The sequence below is a fragment of the Stegostoma tigrinum genome, chromosome 4, assembly GCF_030684315.1.
Source record: "Stegostoma tigrinum isolate sSteTig4 chromosome 4, sSteTig4.hap1, whole genome shotgun sequence".
Classification (NCBI taxonomy): Eukaryota; Metazoa; Chordata; class Chondrichthyes; order Orectolobiformes; family Stegostomatidae; genus Stegostoma; species Stegostoma tigrinum.
In genome coordinates this window covers 7981183-7998344 of record NC_081357.1, presented here as the reverse complement: position 1 = coordinate 7998344, position 17162 = coordinate 7981183, and the positions used below count along the sequence as shown (strand labels likewise).

General features: G+C 43.4%; 1 protein-coding gene across 1 annotated transcript; it reads right to left on the bottom strand.

Annotated features, from left to right (window-relative positions):
* Positions 1 to 441: 441 nt before the first annotated feature.
* Positions 442 to 16886, bottom strand: polr1c (RNA polymerase I and III subunit C). Its single transcript, XM_059645686.1, has 9 exons — positions 16857 to 16886; positions 15871 to 16053; positions 15020 to 15127; positions 13657 to 13789; positions 8384 to 8503; positions 7799 to 7951; positions 5377 to 5526; positions 3354 to 3470; positions 442 to 848 (listed from the first exon to the last, which is right to left on the bottom strand). The coding sequence occupies exons 1-9, from the start codon at positions 16884 to 16886 to the stop codon at positions 730 to 732; spliced, it is 1113 nt and encodes a 370-aa protein (XP_059501669.1). The 3' UTR covers positions 442 to 729.
* Between the last annotated feature and the right edge of the window lie 276 nt (positions 16887 to 17162).

Sequence of the window (17162 nt, the reverse complement as noted above, 5' to 3'; positions counted from 1 at the left end):
GTATCTCAAAGTCCGCCTTGGAGGATGTTTACAGCAGAGCTAGCATCTTCAAATAACTTGTTGGACTACACCTGGTGTTGTGTGATTTTTGACATTTTCCATCAGGAGACGGGTTAGGGGACATAGATTTAAGGCCCCAGGTAGAAGGCTAAGAGGGGATTTAAATGAGAACATTTTTCAACCAAAAGGGTGTATGAGTCAGAAACTCTTGTAACTTTGAGATATTCAGTGCATTGCCATAGCTTCGAAGAACTGAAAACGGGGTTAGTGTAATCAGATCTTTGTCGAGTGGCATGGACACAGTGGTATCCCTCCTGTGCTGGCAATGTCCATGAGTCGAAGACACGGGATAATTGATCATTCCACAGTTGGTCAATCATTTTGCAACAATGTCATTGGTGCACACACTAGCTTTGCACCTAGAAGAAAGAGAATTGTGACCAAGGTATTAATTCTTTAATACTGTGTCATGTATACACACCCATGTGGAGATAAATATTTGGAAAAAAATTCAGGTGCATTACACAAGGTCATAGTGACTGCTAATGTACTTGACTGGATGGCTCAAACAAGTGTTAATCCTCGGTAACACTGGGGGAGGTGGATAACAACCTCAGTCAATGATGCTGTAACACACTTAGATACAGTTCTCACTGCCACTTCTGCCTGCAGCAAAGTCACTCCGCAAAGTGTTCTCAGCCCAGATACAAGTGCACCAGTCTGCGATGTTCATTCTACCTGCACTGCATCCAGTTCATTCAAAAATTTTCTGCATTTCGTCATTAACACTTTCAAGGCTTCAGACACCAACACTTCGGGGAGAAGAATTCCTGTTGACTCAACTGAAACTTGAAAGATAATCAAGATTAGTAAATAGCAGTGGTACAAAATCTCAAACAACTTTTGTTTTTAAAGTAAATAGCTTACTTCATTGTCTTCTCTTAAAGGCACGCCATCTGATTGAATTCTGGCTGCCTTCCTGCACCTTGCTTTATCATTGTGGGCTCTTCACATCAAAACCCAATGCCCACACTCACCTTCCAGCAGAGTTTCACTAGATCTCACAAGTTCTCCCTCCTTTTTCAAGAGGTCCCTTCAAAACTGAACCCACACCTGGCTGTGTCTTCTTGTGTGGTTTATCTAGTGATCCAGTCAAACAGTACAAGACACTTTACCCGATTGAAATCAACAGATTGATGTAGAAATTTTTGCCAACCTTTCCACTTCTTATTCAATAGACCAAGAAAAATATCAGGCCTGATCCACCGAGGCTCAGATCCTCTGAGTTAGCTGAAATTTTTTTCTGATACATGAACATACAGAACATAGAACGTTACAGCGCAGTACAGGCCCTTCGGCCCTCAATGTTGCACCGACCTGTGAAACCAACCTGAAGCCCATCTAACCTACACTATTCCATTATCAGCCATATGTTTATACAATGACCATTTAAATGCCCTTAAACTGGCGAGTTCCTGCCCCACCGAACTCATCTCCACCTATCTGGATTCCATTTTCTCCCCTTTGGTCCAGGATCTCCCTACCTACGTCCGTGACACCACCCACGCCCTCCACCTCCTCCTGAACTTCCAATTCCCTGGTCCCCAACACCTCATTTTCACCGTGGACGTCCAGTCCCTACACACCTGCATTCCCCATGCAGATGGCCTCACGGCTCTCTGCTTCTTCCTGTCCGGCAGGCCCGACCAATCCCCCTCCACCGACACCCTCATCCGCCTAGCCGAACTCGTCCTCACCCTCAACAGCTTCTCTTTCGATTCCTCCCAGTTCCTACAGACAAAAGGGGTGGCCATGGGCACCCGCATGGGCCCAAGCTATGCCTGCCTCTTGGTAGGTTACATAGAACAAAGAACATTACAGCACAGTACAGGCCCTTCGGCCCTCGATGTTGTGTCGACCTGTCATACCGATCTGAAGCCCATCTAACCTACACTATTCCATGTACGTCCATATGCTCATCCAATGACGACTTAAGTGTACTTAAAGTTGGCAAATCTACTACCGTTGCAGGCAAAGCGTTCCATTCCCTTACTACTCTCTGAGTAAAGAAACTACCTCTGACAACAGTCCTATATCTTTCACCCCTCAATTTAAAGCTATGCCTCCTCGTGCTCGCCGTCACCATCCTAGGAAAAAGGCTCTCCCTATCCACCCTATCTAACCCTCTGATTATTTTATATGTTTCAATTAAGTCACCTCTCAACCTTCTTCTCTCTAACAAAAACAGCCTCAAGTCCCTCAGCCTTTCCTCGTAAGACCTTCCTTCCATACCAGGCAACATCCTGGTAAATCTCCTCTGCACCCTTTCCAATGCTTCCACATCCTTCCTGTAATGCGGTGACCAGAACTGTACGCAATACTCCAAGTGCAGCCGCACCAGAGTTTTGTACAGCTGCAACGTGAAAATTTCTGAAAGCTCTATTCTAAGTGACAGTCCGTTATTTGAAAGACATTAAACAGCTCTGTACCCTGGCTTATTTCCAGCTGACAGTATGAACCATGAACATCCAATCCATCTCCTGCAGCCCATAAAAGACTGCCTGCGTGTTCAATTCCATGGTGTGTATGTATGTTCTCTGCTGGCTTTGCTACATCTGACCTCAGCAGCTGGGAACAGGGGCTGGGAACACTTCTGATTAGTATTCTCGGATTTCTGCTGAAAATGCTAAAAAAAATGCACCTTCGACGGTTGCAAGATGTTCCAAAGTGTTTGAGGGCCATTGATGTATTTATTTTTGAAGGTTGTCATTTCTGAAATGCAGGAAATACAGAAGGCAGTTGGTAGATGATAAGCTCCTACCAGATGAGTATTTTTTATGATGTTGACTGAGGGATATTAATCAGGATACCAAGAACGATTCCTCTTAACTCTTCTTCAAAATATTGTGATGTGATATTTTGCATCTTCCCAAGAGGGTAGACAGCGTTTGGGTTAAACCTCTCATCCCCCCAGTTACTACACCGGGCGGACCGTCTAAACTCTCGCCCCAGATCTGGAGAGGTGAGAGTGCTATCCACTCAGCCACAACAGAAACGTTCACGTGCGAGTATGTCAGCCAAGGACAGGATGGGGCTTACATCTAATGTGCCTCTTCACTGTGAGTTGTCACTTAGTAAATGCCGCCTGGGCTCAGACATGAGAGTAACTGACTCATGCAAGATGGAACACCTCTGAGCGGGAGGAAACACAAGAGTGAAAAATCAAATTACAAAATGTCAGTTACAAAAATCAAACAACTGGTCTGTAACCTCTGTCATTCCCAACAGTCAATCCATTTACCCCTCAGTCTGCTAAACTAATCCATGAGAATCTACCCACAGCCTTTACTTACAGATGTAGTGATTTCGAACTCTGCCAAGACGGACAAGGTTCTTAAGGTCATCGTGGCGGAAAATCTCACGACTACAAGTGTCCAAGCGAGGATTCGCAACTGTTGCAAATTTTCTCCCTAACAGAAAAGGAAGAATTGACCAATGCTTATGTGAAAGGAATCAAAGTGACATCCCAGTCCCATACCATAGAGTCCCGACAGTGTGGGAACAGGCCATTCAGCCCAATAAATCCACACCAACTCTCAGAACAGCATCCCACCCAGACTCACCCTCCTACCCTATTCCCTGTAATCCTGCATTTCCCATAGTTAATCCACCTAACCCACACATCCCTGAACACTATGGGTAATTTAGCATGGCCAATCCACCTAACACGCACATCTTTGGACTGTGGGAGATAACCAGAGCACCCGGAGGAAACCCACGCAGACACGAGGAGAATGTGTAAACTCCACACGGACAGTCTCCCGCAGGGTGGAATCAAACCCGAGTCCCTGGCACTGACAGGCAGCAGCGCTAACCACTGAGCCACCGCGCTACCGGACACTAGCCAGCTCAAATTAACTGCTTCAAACCTCCTCTGTGCGAATTCAGAGTGTGACCGATGGATCAGGAGGGTAACAAAAAGTGCACTTCCTTTGAAGATAGACCATATTGTCTCGTTAAGGAAGCTAAAGATAGTGTAGTTGGCTTGACCAGGATTTCACTCAGCATGGAGTGATACTCTACAAAAATCAGTGAAACAAGCTATTGGCAGGTTGAATCTCAGACATGACAAATACCTGATAGTAGAGGGACAAGCCACCCAACACAACAAGTTTGTGCCAATGACTCAGCTCAACACAAGACTGCCCTCACTCCTAAACAAATAGATGCTGCAAAGACTTAGTAGGTCTTGTTGCAATGACTCTGACTCACCTCACCTACTCTAGCCATCTACAAACTTGGCAAAAGCACACTTTCCTCATCCAAGTCATTAATATATTTGAAATAATCATGGCAGCTACACTGGTCCCTGTAGCTGTCTGTGAATGACAGGTTACAATCCGGAAAATCCAACCCTTATCCCAACTCTTGTCTTTTATTTGTTAGCCAATCCTGTATCTATGTTAAAATACAACCTTCAACATCATGGGTTATCTTATTCAGTAGCTGTTTTATCAAACACCTCTGGAAATCCAACCACATCCACTGCTTCCCCTTACCTATGCTGCTTGTTGCCATCTCAAGGAACTCTGGCAAATTTGTCAGGTATCATTTCCCCTTCAGGAAGCCATGCTGACTCTGCTTGATCATATTATATATTTCTACATGTTCTGCTATTGTATCCTTCATAATCAGCTCAAACATTTTCCCAACGAGAGATTTTAAGTGAATTGGCTTATAGTTAACATTTTTTAATGTCTTCTTCCCTTTTTAAAGAAAGCTTTGCAGTGATAGTTCTCTAATCCTCTGGGATTTTTCCAGACCTAAGGATTCTTGGAAGATTATTGCTAGGGCATTCGCTATCTCTGTAGTTACTTACTCTAATATCTGAGCGTACATTCAATTCGGGGGATATGTTGCTCTTCAGTCCCGTTCATTTCCCCAACATGTTTTCTGCAGCGATTGTTGTTCTATTTATGTCCTTTCCTCCTTTTGCAACTTTGAGATTGAATAATATCAGAATGCTGTTACTAACTCCTCTAACGAAAACTGATGCAAAGTATTTTTTCACCATCTCGACCATTTCCCTTCTGCATTCTCTAGGGGATGTATGTTCACTTTGACTTCTCTCTTCCCTTTTCAGGTGATTATCCAAATGCCTTTTGAATCGGCTTCCCCTGCTCTTTCGAGCAGCGTACTCCAGGTCACCATAAACAATGCATTTATATCATTCTGTGGTGTTCACAATTATATTTTCACTTCTGTTAGTGGAAAGTTGAATACCACTTAAATCTTCCCCCTTTATTCCCTGATCCCAAGTGCTTTAGAAAATAAATCTTCAAATAATAGCTTTTATACATTAGAAGATTTACTGACCATTCACTGTATGAACTTCAATGACACCAGGGGAGAAGCAGCGTTTTAGTTTGTCTGCCAGATCTCCTTCCACAGGACTCAGCAAAGTTATATCAGGGAGAAGGCGGTAGCTTGCTGTGGCCACGGGAGAAAACTTAGCATGGTCTTTACCTGAAGGGAGTGGGGAGCACAAGAAAGAACATACTTATATAGCACTTAAACTTCATCCTTTCTGCCCACACCCCTCGATCCCTTTGTCCTTAAGAAGTACATCCAACTCCTTTTGGAAAACATTCACCGTTTTGGCCTCACCCATTCTGTGCAGCAGAGAATTCCACAGGCTCACCACTCTGTAGGCAAAGAAATTCCTCTTCACCTCAGTTCTCAATGGCCTACCCCATGTCCTGCGACACCCTCAAAACATTACATTTTAGTCAGAAATACTGTTCCCTTCATGCATCTTTGATTAGGCTGTGCATTTGTAAATCAAAATTTACCCTGTCCCTCTGAATTTTCCAGTAACTCTTCCACCACTGAGATTAGGTTAACTGGTTTGTGATATGCCTAACCTGTAATCTATTCTTAAACAGTGGGTATAAAGGTACAACTCTTTGACACTGGAGTCGGAGCCCAAGATGTAGCAAAACAACATCACAGTACTGATAATATCAGAATTCACATCTATTAACTTTTAATATTACTCCATAAATCATGTCTATTAATCCATCACCCCAATAATTTGTGTTTACTATACTATTATACTAACCGCAGATTTCCAGCCACACCGCGTCCCCCCCACCCATTCAAACTAATTTAGGGGTTGTATCAGGTTGCAACCCTTTCAATTTGCGTTTACACCCCACTTGAAAGTGCACTCATCCAGTAACGCGCTGTGTAAACAACCCCTTTTAACAAGGCTGACCATTCCATTTAAAGCTGCAGTCAGGTGTGGCGGCTAACAAAGCTGCACAGACGCGACAGGATGGAATCTTTTTGCGCCCCCACACCAAAAATATTGCTGTTTGATATTCAAATCCAACTGTGAACAATTACCAAGTTGTTTATCTATATCCCTCCAGCGAGGGTAGTTCCAAGTCTCAGTCAAAGGTGATAACTGGATTAACAAAGTGTGGAGCTGGATGAACACGGCAAGCCAAGCAGCACAAAAGCTGACGTTTCAGGGATTAGCCTGCTCCTTTAAAGTGAAATGTTACTTACGTGCAGACTTTTCCTGTGTATTATGTAATCAGGTACTTGTCCCAAGATTTTATCCAACATGTATATAAAACTTTATCCCGCTAATAAAGCTAACAAACGCTATGCAGTGTATGTAAGCAACCTTTAACCTACTAACAAAACTAACAGCGCTACGTCCAGACCTGCGTGACCTTAAATGAATGAATGAAACTGACAGCACTACTAAAACAGTTGTGACCATGAAACTGAATAGATGAATGAATGATAGTAAATAGAGCCCAGAGATCGTCACAACCATGAACTAAGTAAACAGGCAATCAAGACCGACAGGGACTCAGACGTTTATTTAAAAAGCACAAGATACCTTTATCTAACTTTAAAATTCTAACCTTTAAAATAACAAGACTAACACCTTTCAAATTATGCAAGGCAAACCAGACAGACAATCTAATCTCATTAACACTCAACAATAACTGCAAATGTTTAGCAAACGTTTAAACAACCATCTCTGATTTCCTGCAAAACTTTTTTTCTGATGAAGGGTCTAGGCCCGAAACGTCAGCTTTTGTTCTCCTGAGATGCTGCTTGGCCTGCTGTGTTCATCCAGCTTCACACTTTATTATCTCGGATTCTCCAGCATCTGCAGTTCCCATTATCTCTTTGTACACTATCTACTGCTTAACAATCAGGTCTAAGTATGTTAATGTATGTTTGAAATCTGTGTAAAAACGGCTGCTTTTTAGCTACGATTTTGAGACAATAAAAAGGCTATCTTCGCCACTCACTGATCCTGGTCGTCTGGTTCTTGCAACACAATCTCTCAGTATCTTCAATTTCATTTTTAGCTTCCCTTAACTGCCTAGGATATATTTCATTTGGACCTGGGTACACACTCACTTCCAAAAAATATTAAACATCCACAATGCACTCGCATGAGACTAATTCCCCTAATATTTCATCCCTCCTCCTTCAATGTTGCCATGTCTGTACTTTCCCTCTCTTTTGTGAAAGCAGATGACATGTTTTTATCCAAGTCCCTAATAGACTGTACTCTTAGTTTTCATTTTACTTTTATTGAATTTACGAGATGTTTATGTCTTCCTTGACTTTACCTGACAATCTTTGTTTTCCTAATTCCCTTTCAAATGCACCCAACACATTTGCAGAATATTGAGCCTGGGTATGTGTCTTCAGCATCCCTTTATCCTTTAGAGATTTGTTCTCCACAGAAGGAGCCACATCTTACCGATTCCTTTCACACAGTGCATGACTACATCGAGTTCCTGCCCTGGGCGCAGTTGAGCAATCAGGATATCATCATGAACGGGTCGGATGGCAACCTGCCCAAACAGATCAGCCTGGTTTCCAATTGGTACCCACTTGATATCTTTCGAGTAGACTGAAAGGACAAATGGAAAAATGCAGGACTGTTCTTGAGCACTCATTCACAAGAACATTGATGATTTATTGATACAAATGTGTGTGTTCATGGAGTGAGTGTGTTGTTGGCTAAGCCGATAGTCATTGCTCATCCCTAATGGCTCTGGATGAGGCTGTGGTGAGATGTCTTGAACCTCTGCAGCCCATGGCAGGGTAGGTACATGTACAGTACTGTTATGAAATATTATTATTACAATTGCCCCAAGCAAGACCCCCTGAGGTTTTGCATTTCCATACATCTTAAGATGCTGCAAACCTGAACATTTGCCCATGGGATGTGGGCAACACTGGCTGGAGAGGAGGAGAGTTCCAGGATTTTGACTCAGTGACAGAGAAGGAACGGTGATATATTTCCAAGTTGGACAGTGAGTGAAACCTGCAGATTATTTACCTTTATGATTAAAATACAGCTCATCGGGGTCAGATGAATCCTTTTGTGCTTTTGGATTTCTTGTACACTTCACTTTAAGTTGAAACTGAAGACTATCAATCTCAGTCCCTTCTTCATCCCCTTTATGAATAAATAAAACACAAACACATGCATCAATCTTTCTTCCAAGACGACATTTTGAAATGCAGTGCCTGTCACATGAGGCAGCCATTCTGACCCAGTCCCCCACACAGCATCGATCAAAGAGCAGCTTGATCATTTTTTGGTGATATACACTGTCCCTTTGAACTGTGCTACAGAATCATTAATGGTCAAAGGAACCAGTGGAATATTGGTTAGAATATTCAATTTGGTCTAGGCCCGAAACGTCAGCTCCTAACATGCTGCTTGGCCTGCTGTGCTCACCCAGCTTCACACTTTGTTATCAAGCAATGCAGCACTCCTCCAATACGGCTTTACAAGCCGAGTACTTGTAAATCATACATGGCAAAATGAAATATGGGTGTGGTTTATTTGTCACTTACAAAGGAAGAAGTTAAAAATCGGCTACCCTTAGAAAGTAGTCAGTCTGGTTTCAAAGCTGCCGAATACAGGCCACATCTCTAGAAAAAGGAGAGGTCATTCAATTCAAATGCAAGCATTTTGCAGATGTTAGTAGACTGGCAAAAAACTTTCAACTTAACAGCACCATTTTGTCATGCTTGGAAATACTTCTCAACTTACCACGTTAAAGGTGAGTCTACATGAGGTCAGAGAAATTCCAATGACTGTGAACAAAAATAAGTCCATAAAGAAAATTGATGATAATAAAATGTGAGGCTGGATGAACACAGCAGGCCCAGCAGCATCTCAGGAACACAAAAGCTGACGTTTCGGGCCTAGACCCTTCATCAGAGAGGGGGATGGGGTGAGGGTTCTGGAATAAATAGGGAGAGAGGGGGAGGCGGACTGAAGATGGAGAGAAAAGAAGATAGGTGGAAAGAGTATAGGTGGGGAGGTAGGGAGGGGATAGGTCAGTCCAGGGAAGACGGACAGGTCAAGGAGGTGGGATGAGGTTAGTAGGTAGGAGATGGAGGTGCGACTTGGGGTGGGAGGAAGGGATGGGTGAGAGGAAGAACAGGTTAGGGAGGCAGAGACAGGTTGGACTGGTTAAGGGATGCGGTGGGGGGAGGGGAAGAGCTGGGCTGGTTGTATGGTGCAGTGGGCGGAGGGGACAAACTGGGCTGGTTTTGGGATGCGGTGGGGGAAGGGGAGATTTTGAAGCTGGTGAAGTCCACATTGATACCATTGGGCTGCAAGGTTCCCAAGCAGAATATGAGTTGCTGTTCCTGCATCCTTCGGGTGGCATCATTGTGGCACTGCAGGAGGCCCATGATGGACATGTCATCTAGAGAATGGGAGGGGGAGTGGAAATGGTTTGCGACTGGGAGGTGCAGTTGTTTATTGCGAACCGAGCAGAGGTGTTCTGCAAAGCAGTCCCCAAGCCCCCGCTTGGTTTCCCCAACGTAGAGGTAGCCACACCAGGTACAATGGATGCAGGATACCACATTGGCAGATGTGCAGGTGAACCTCTGCTTAATGTGGAATGTCATCTTGGGGCCTGGGATAGGGGTGAGGGAGGAGGTGTGGGGGCAAGTGTAGGACTTCCTGCGGTTGCAGGGCAAGGTGCCGGGTGTGGTGGGGTTGGAGGGCAGTGTGGAGCGAACAAGGGACTCATGGAGAGAGTGGTCTCTCCGGAAAGCAGACAAGGGTGGGGATGGAAAAATGTCTTGGGTGGTGGGGTCGGATTGTAGATGGCGGAAGTGTCGGAGGACGTCTACACTCGGATTGTAAGAACTGCTGATGCTGGAGTCAGAGATAACAAGGTGTGGAGCTGGAGGAACACAGCAGGTCAGGCAGCATCAGAGGAGCAGGAAAGCTGACGTTTTGGGTTGGGTCAAGGATCCACACTGTGTTATTGATGTTTACACTGCAGTTGAATAAAACAGCAGCAATCACAACAGCACACTGTTTTTTTCCCTAGCTTGGACAGAGATTAAGTTAGTAAACTATTGCTTAATTAAGTGATGTTGCTGTTTACATTTCAAACTATTATATCGTGAGCGTTTTAACAAACACGAGTTGGGAGCAGGAGTAGGCCATTTGGTTCCTTCAGCCTATTCTGCCACTCTGATTGTAATCTTAAATCCGCATTCCTGCCAAACCCTGATTCTCTTCAATCCATGCTTTACCAAGAATCTATCCACCTCTGTCCAAAAAATATTCAGACTCTGCTTTCACCAGCTTTTTCGGAAGTGAGTTCCAAAGACTCATGCCCTTCAGAGGACAAAATTCTGCTCGTGTGTCTTAAATGGATGATCCCTGATTTTGAAACAGTGACCCCTAGTTCTAATTTCTCCCAGAGGAACCATCTTTCCACCCACTCTGTTAAAGTTCAAAAATGATGAGGACAGACTCCTGGAACTTGAAGTTGTCAGGATACTGGGATCAGATGAGTTGCACTCAAATATATTGAAAGGAGTGAAAGTGCTGATTGAAAGGGCAACAGCATTAATGTTTCAGTCTTCCCTACACTCAGGGGAGGGGCCAGGTGACTGGAGCATTGTGAATATTACTGAACTGTTCAAGAACAGCTCTAACAATAAGACCAGCAATTGCAGATCAGTCAGCTTAACTTTAGCGCGGGTAATGTCTTAGAAACAATTGTTCAGGACAAAATTAGTAGACACATGGAAAAAAGGTGAGCTGGTTAAGAAAATTCAGAATAGATTTCTGATGGGAAAGTATTTGCCGAACTTGCTGGAAATCCTTGAAGGTGCACATGGAATTCCAGAAGGTCTTCGACACAGTGTCACACAACAAACTTGTGAGAAAGGTCTGTGGCCGTGGAATTAAAAGACATCAGCGGCGTGAATATAAAGTTGATAATATCCCTGCACCAGCTGAGGTTAGCAAGGTCTGCCTTCCCAACCTTGCACCTTGCCCGAGGTGTAGAGACCCTCAGGTTAGACTCACCGCCAATGGTCTGTCTAAAATGAGATTCAGCCCTAAAGCCCGCTGGAACAATGGCAACTTAATCCTCTTACAAAACTGACTGAGTGATAGAAAACAGAGAGTAACGGTTAGCAGGTATTATTTTTGGAGGAAGGCTTGTACAGGGAAGTCTCCAATTTAGAAATGTCTGACTGACAAATGCTTGCACTTATTAATTCTGACCCGTACAGAGGTGTAGTTTTAAATATCCAACACAGAAATGTTTCCTTGTACTTACAAATGGCTATTTTCTATGACCCTGAACCCGTTCACAACCTCAGGGCTGCTGTCATGCAGATCCCCCGTACTGGGACTCCTCCATCTCTTGATCTATATTAAGGATCTGGATTGTGTGTGAAGGGGAAATTTCCAAGTTTGCAGATGATACTAAACATGGAAAAATTGGAAACTAGGAGAACGACGGTGTGGAACTCGGAGAAAGCATGGAAAATTAGTGGAATCAGCAGATATGCGATGCATGAAGCTCATTGCAGAGGAGATCGATGATGGATTTTGGTAGAAAGAACATAGAAAGACAATATAAAACAATATAAAAAGGATGCAGGAGCAGAAGGACCTTGGTGTACCTGTGCACTGATCGCTGGCAATGGCAGGACAAGTGGGGAGAGCAATTAATAAAGCATTAGGGGATCCTCAGCTTTAATATTAGGGGCATAGAGTACAAAAATCCCTGGAACGTTGGAGACTGAGGGGGTGGCTTTACAGAGGTTTATAAAATCATGAGGGGCATGGATGGGGTAAATAGCCAAGTCTTTTCCCCGGGGTTTGGGAATCCAGAACTAGACTGCATGGGTTTAAGGTGAGAGGAGAAAGATATAAAAGGGACCCGAGGGGCAACTCTTTCATGCAGTGGGTGGTGCGTGTATGGAACGAACTGCCCAAGGATGTGGTGGAGGCTGATACAATTACAACATTTAAAAAGTATCTGGATGGGTATACGAATAGGAAGGACTTAGAGGGACATGGGCCAAATGCTGGCAAATGGGACTAGATTCATATATTTACATATACAGATTTATCTGATCGGCACAGATGAGTTGGGCCAAAAGGTCTGTTTCCATGCTGTATATCTCTTTGACCAAGAGGTGATGTTGAACTTGTACAAGATATTTTTCAAACTTATCTGGAGTACTGTGTATAGTGCCGCGTTCCACATTATAGGAAGGACGTGAACCCGCTGGAGAGTGTACAGAAGTAATTTACCAGAACGACTCCAGGAATGTGAAACTTGGACGCTTCGCCTTGGAGAAAAGGAAACCAAGAGAAGATCTGATAGAGGTATTCAAAATAAAAAGCTGTCAGACAAGAGTGGACAGGGAGAAAATGTTCCCATTAGTAAAAGGAACACGAATGAGAGGCAATAGATTTGAAGTGATTTGCTAAAGGAGCAAACATGATGTGAATAAAAATTCATACAGCAATAACGAGGGTATGGAATGGACTGCACAGAGATGTGGTGGAGACCTATTCAATCGAGACATTCAAAACGGCATTTGATGATTATTTACGTAGAAATAGCGTTCAATGTACAACGAGGGTCCAAGAGATTAGCACTAGGTAACGATGCACGTTTGAAGAGTCGGTGCAGGTACAATGGGCTGAATGGCCCCCTTCAGCACCATAACACTACAGTGATGTCCCACTCAGGATCTTACATATTTCAGTTATGTCACCGTAATCTAAACTTCAAGGTTATTTGACAATCTTCTGAACTGAGCAAGATCGCGTGCGATTGTGACAATTTCCTGGGAAAAGATTGAGCACAGTGCATTGCCGAGCTAGCAGGCAGAGGTGTAATCTGGGTCATCAGAACTTTTTTTTTGGGGCGGGGGGCGCGGAGTGTGCCCACTTATTGCTGCATTCCAAGCTGCTGCAGTCTGAACTCTATCATAAACTGTCACACTATATTCTGCACTTCTCATCTCGACTGCAGACCCTCATGTTCTACGCTCTCTTCATTTATAGATCCTCTTACCATCTGCTCATCATACCAATCACTTTCTCTGTTCTGAACATTTCCTTTCCTTTTCATTTCAAATTGAAAAGCATACAATGTCTTATAATCCAGAGAGTGAAGGGAAGGTGGTAATTTAATTTGTCCCCTCATTTTCTCCAACTTGGATCAGTCCTTAGCTCCCAGGTTTTAAGAAACACACAATTAAACCATCAGGAAGATTACTGGGCATTTCTTCATAACACAAATAGTGCAACCTCCTCACCTGTGCTCCTGTATTCAAAAAGTCGTGGGTCTGCTTTGATGGGGATAAGCCCCAGTCTATGAGCCAGGATCTCATCCTGTACGATGGAGGTGTTGTTGTAGATAAATGCCTTCTCCACAGCCATAGTTGGGACCTAAACAATAGCTCAGGTTAGATTCAATGTAGTTGCTTCAGTTTGTTAAATACAAGAGCAAATTATGTCAGATACCGGCCATAAAAATCAGTCTGGCAAACAGACATTGAGATAATCTGATCTGTCCATGCATGGAAAAAAACAGAACGGTCACATATTCTGCTTCTGGTTTGTACTGAATGAGTCGATTACTCAACTGGAATATTGTGTGCAGTTGTGGCTGCCACATTATAGAACAAATGTGAATATATTTGAGACATTGCAGAAGGTTTTAACAAAGAATGGCTCCAGGAACGAGACACTTCAATTATAAGGAAGGCTTCAAGTAGTTGGGCTGTTCTCAGCAGAGAGAAGGCGGCCAAGAGGAGACCTGATTGAGGCTCCCAACACCATGGGGAGACTGGATGAGTAAAAAGGGAGGGCTATTCCTGTTCATCAAAAGAACAAGAATGAGGGGACATAGATTGAAAGGGGCATGCAAACGAAGCAAGTGTGAAGTAAGAAAAAAAAGGCTTTCTCGCACAGCGAGTAGTTATGGTCTGGAATGCACTGCCCGGAAATCTGGTGGATGCAGATTCAATTGGGGCATTCAGGAGGCCTTTGGATGATATTCCGGACATAAAAGATGTGCAGGGATAAGCGGAAAAGACAGCAGATTGGCACGAGGGAATAGAATCAGTGGAGGCATGACAGGGATAAGGGCCTCCTTCCACGCTGTAACATTCTGTGATTCCTGACAGCTCAATGATTGAGGAGCTATAATTCTGCTGATTGATGCATCAACTTTAATGGGAAACCAAACCAATGTGTGCATTAAATCTGATGTTACTCTATAGGTGTTCCTGCGAATGAATCAAAGAGGAGTGGATAGGAATTCCTGCTCCTTATTACTGAAAGAGTGGATGTAGATACGGGATGACTTTGGCTGTGATGCCAAGTGTATTGAAGCTAATCGTTATTGCCCTGGCTACCAACGTCAGCACAGGGCAGGGGTCAAACTATTATACAGTCTTTTGGACCTGTTTAGTTCAGCATTGGGCCCAAACATGCAGGAATCTATTACATTTCCCAAACCAAACTGAACATTTCTGCAGTGGCCACTCATCAGCGGCATCAAAATGCAAAGATCAGGCTACATCACACAGTTACTCAAGGTCTAGATGAAATTCCCTGCACATGAGAAAAAGAGCAGTTGTCTATGTTTAAATTTCAAATAACATGTCACATTACCTCAGCAAGCAGGATCCTGCGGAAAGCATTTGCAATCGCAGCATCGATTCCAATCATGTCAAACTCCAGCGTATCCTCCTCCAACCGAGTGATATCAACCCTGAAATTCTAAGAAAGAGACAAACTTCATAGAAAGTTCGTACAGTATTTCACTACTGGAAGAAATGCCACTCAGTGGTGAGATTGCTGGTCCAAAGCAGTATGTCTTCAGCAACTGTTTATTTGCATTTTATAGTTTATTTGCTCTCTAACCTTCCTAGCCAACTCCCTTGTTGGGAAAACAAGCCTCTCTTTTTGCATGACCCACTGCCAAATAACCTGTTTGACAAATTAAAGAACTAACAAGCACGACCAGCCAGGGGCAGTGCAATCAGAAGAAGAAAATTGGGGATGGTAAGAGAGGCAGGAGACAAAATTCAAATGGATTTAGAGTGGAAAAATTATGCACCCCCGTTCTCCAGTGCCCAGGAAAACCATTGCCCTTTTTCAAAAGAAAGTTAATCTGTTCAGGAACGTTATGACTCACCTCTGGAGCAGGCAAGACTTGAAAAAAAACATTAGGAATATGGTCCAACTAAAAGCAACTGCTCTAATATCTCTGGAGCATGTCCCAATTCACTCTTAAAGAGTCGTTCACGGTACAGTACTGTCAGTTAGCAGAGATGTTCCTGGTGAAGTACATGGTTTCAGGAGAGTCAAATATCTCGTTTATATGGCAGCATTCCTGGAGTTTTCAGATTTATAGCAGAAAATGACTTATGGGACAAGCAGGAAGTCGGTACACTGTAAACATCTCCCAGTCTGCCTGCAAGTGCTGTCATTTTATTATTTGGGGTAAATACACCAAACACCTTCGTCTGGGATTTCACGGAAAGACTCAAGAAAGCTCTTCTGATTAAAACAAGGAAGTTCCATTCTATGAGGGAAAATGTTTGGACACGTGTCTTGTACGAAACCAAGTTAAACAGTATTTGCACTTTGCTGTCAGAGAACGACAACCCAAGATACTTTCTTTCTAAACACAGTTCAAAGGCCTGGAATTCAGAAAAAAGAATGAAGGGCTGATCTCATTGACATCAAGAACATGCTTGGACTTAATCAGGATTATTTTTAGGGCACTGTTTCTTCTGTCTTGGACTTGGAGAGCCTCAGGTTAGTGACAGGCTATTTAAGGTCAATACAAGGAGAAATTTCACAAGTTTGTGAACCTTCAGAATTCTCTGTACCAGAGAGCTATAGATGATCAGTCTATGAGAACATTCATCAAGATTTTTGGATACTCAGGGCTAGAATATCGAATTCAGTCTTGCCCCAAGTTAACAGTGAGAAGGCTAGAGGGTTCATATGGCCTACAAGTGCCACTATTTATATTCCCATCAAAACTGCAAATGTTTCCTCTTCCCCACCCAGGGATACGCATGACTACTTCGGAGAAATGCCATTTCGATTTATTTTCACTTTCAGCCATAAGGTACTTGACTGTACATGTTAACCCAGCCACTCAGTAGTACCACTGTGAACATTTGTTACAGTGTTAGGAATAACAGTTCTGAATTAATCTACAAGAAGAGCAGGGTCACCTGTAAACAGAAACATTACAACATTCCTGAAACAGACAATCAACTGAGGTCCCATACAAAGACAACCATGTTATTCTAGACAACTAATAAGATGTCCCTTAAATCCTTCCATCAACCACCTGAAATGTGCACACCCTGTCACAGGTCTTCCCTGTCCAGCCTTTCCAAACCCTCGAGGTTTTGTACATCTTCATTAAGTCACCCTTCTGCCTTCTCTGTTCTAAGGAAAATAACTCTAGCCTAAACAATCAGCTTACAGAGCTGCAATTTTCAAGCTCGAGCAACATTCTTGTAGATCTCTGTACTTTTACTAAAGCAAATATGTCCTTGATCTCATTCCGTAACAGAACCGCACAGAGAACTCCAGCTGTGGAAAACCACTCTCTCTACATTGTTCAAGCATTACATCCCTGCTTTTATACTCCCTTATCTACCTGAAGCACCACCTCAAGAGACACGTGGACATGCACTTCAAGGTCTGTCACTTGCTCTACCCAACTCAATACCGTTCCGTTTATTGAATTCCAGAGCTGGTAAAACACTGATCTTCCCCAAACAAAATA

Bases quoted from the DNA above. Each gene is read 5' to 3' on its own strand.
- polr1c (XM_059645686.1), bottom strand. From the start codon at position 16,886: ATGTTGCTCGAGCTTGAAAATTGCAGCTCT. The intron at 16,054-16,856 runs GTAAGCTGATTG...TCTGAATTCCAG, and splicing joins AGCTTGAAAATTGCAGCTCT to GCCTTTGAACTGTGTTTAGA. The intron at 849-3,353 runs GTAAGTAAAGGC...TTATCTTTCAAG, and splicing joins AGTTCGAAATCACTACATCT to TTTCAGTTGAGTCAACAGGA.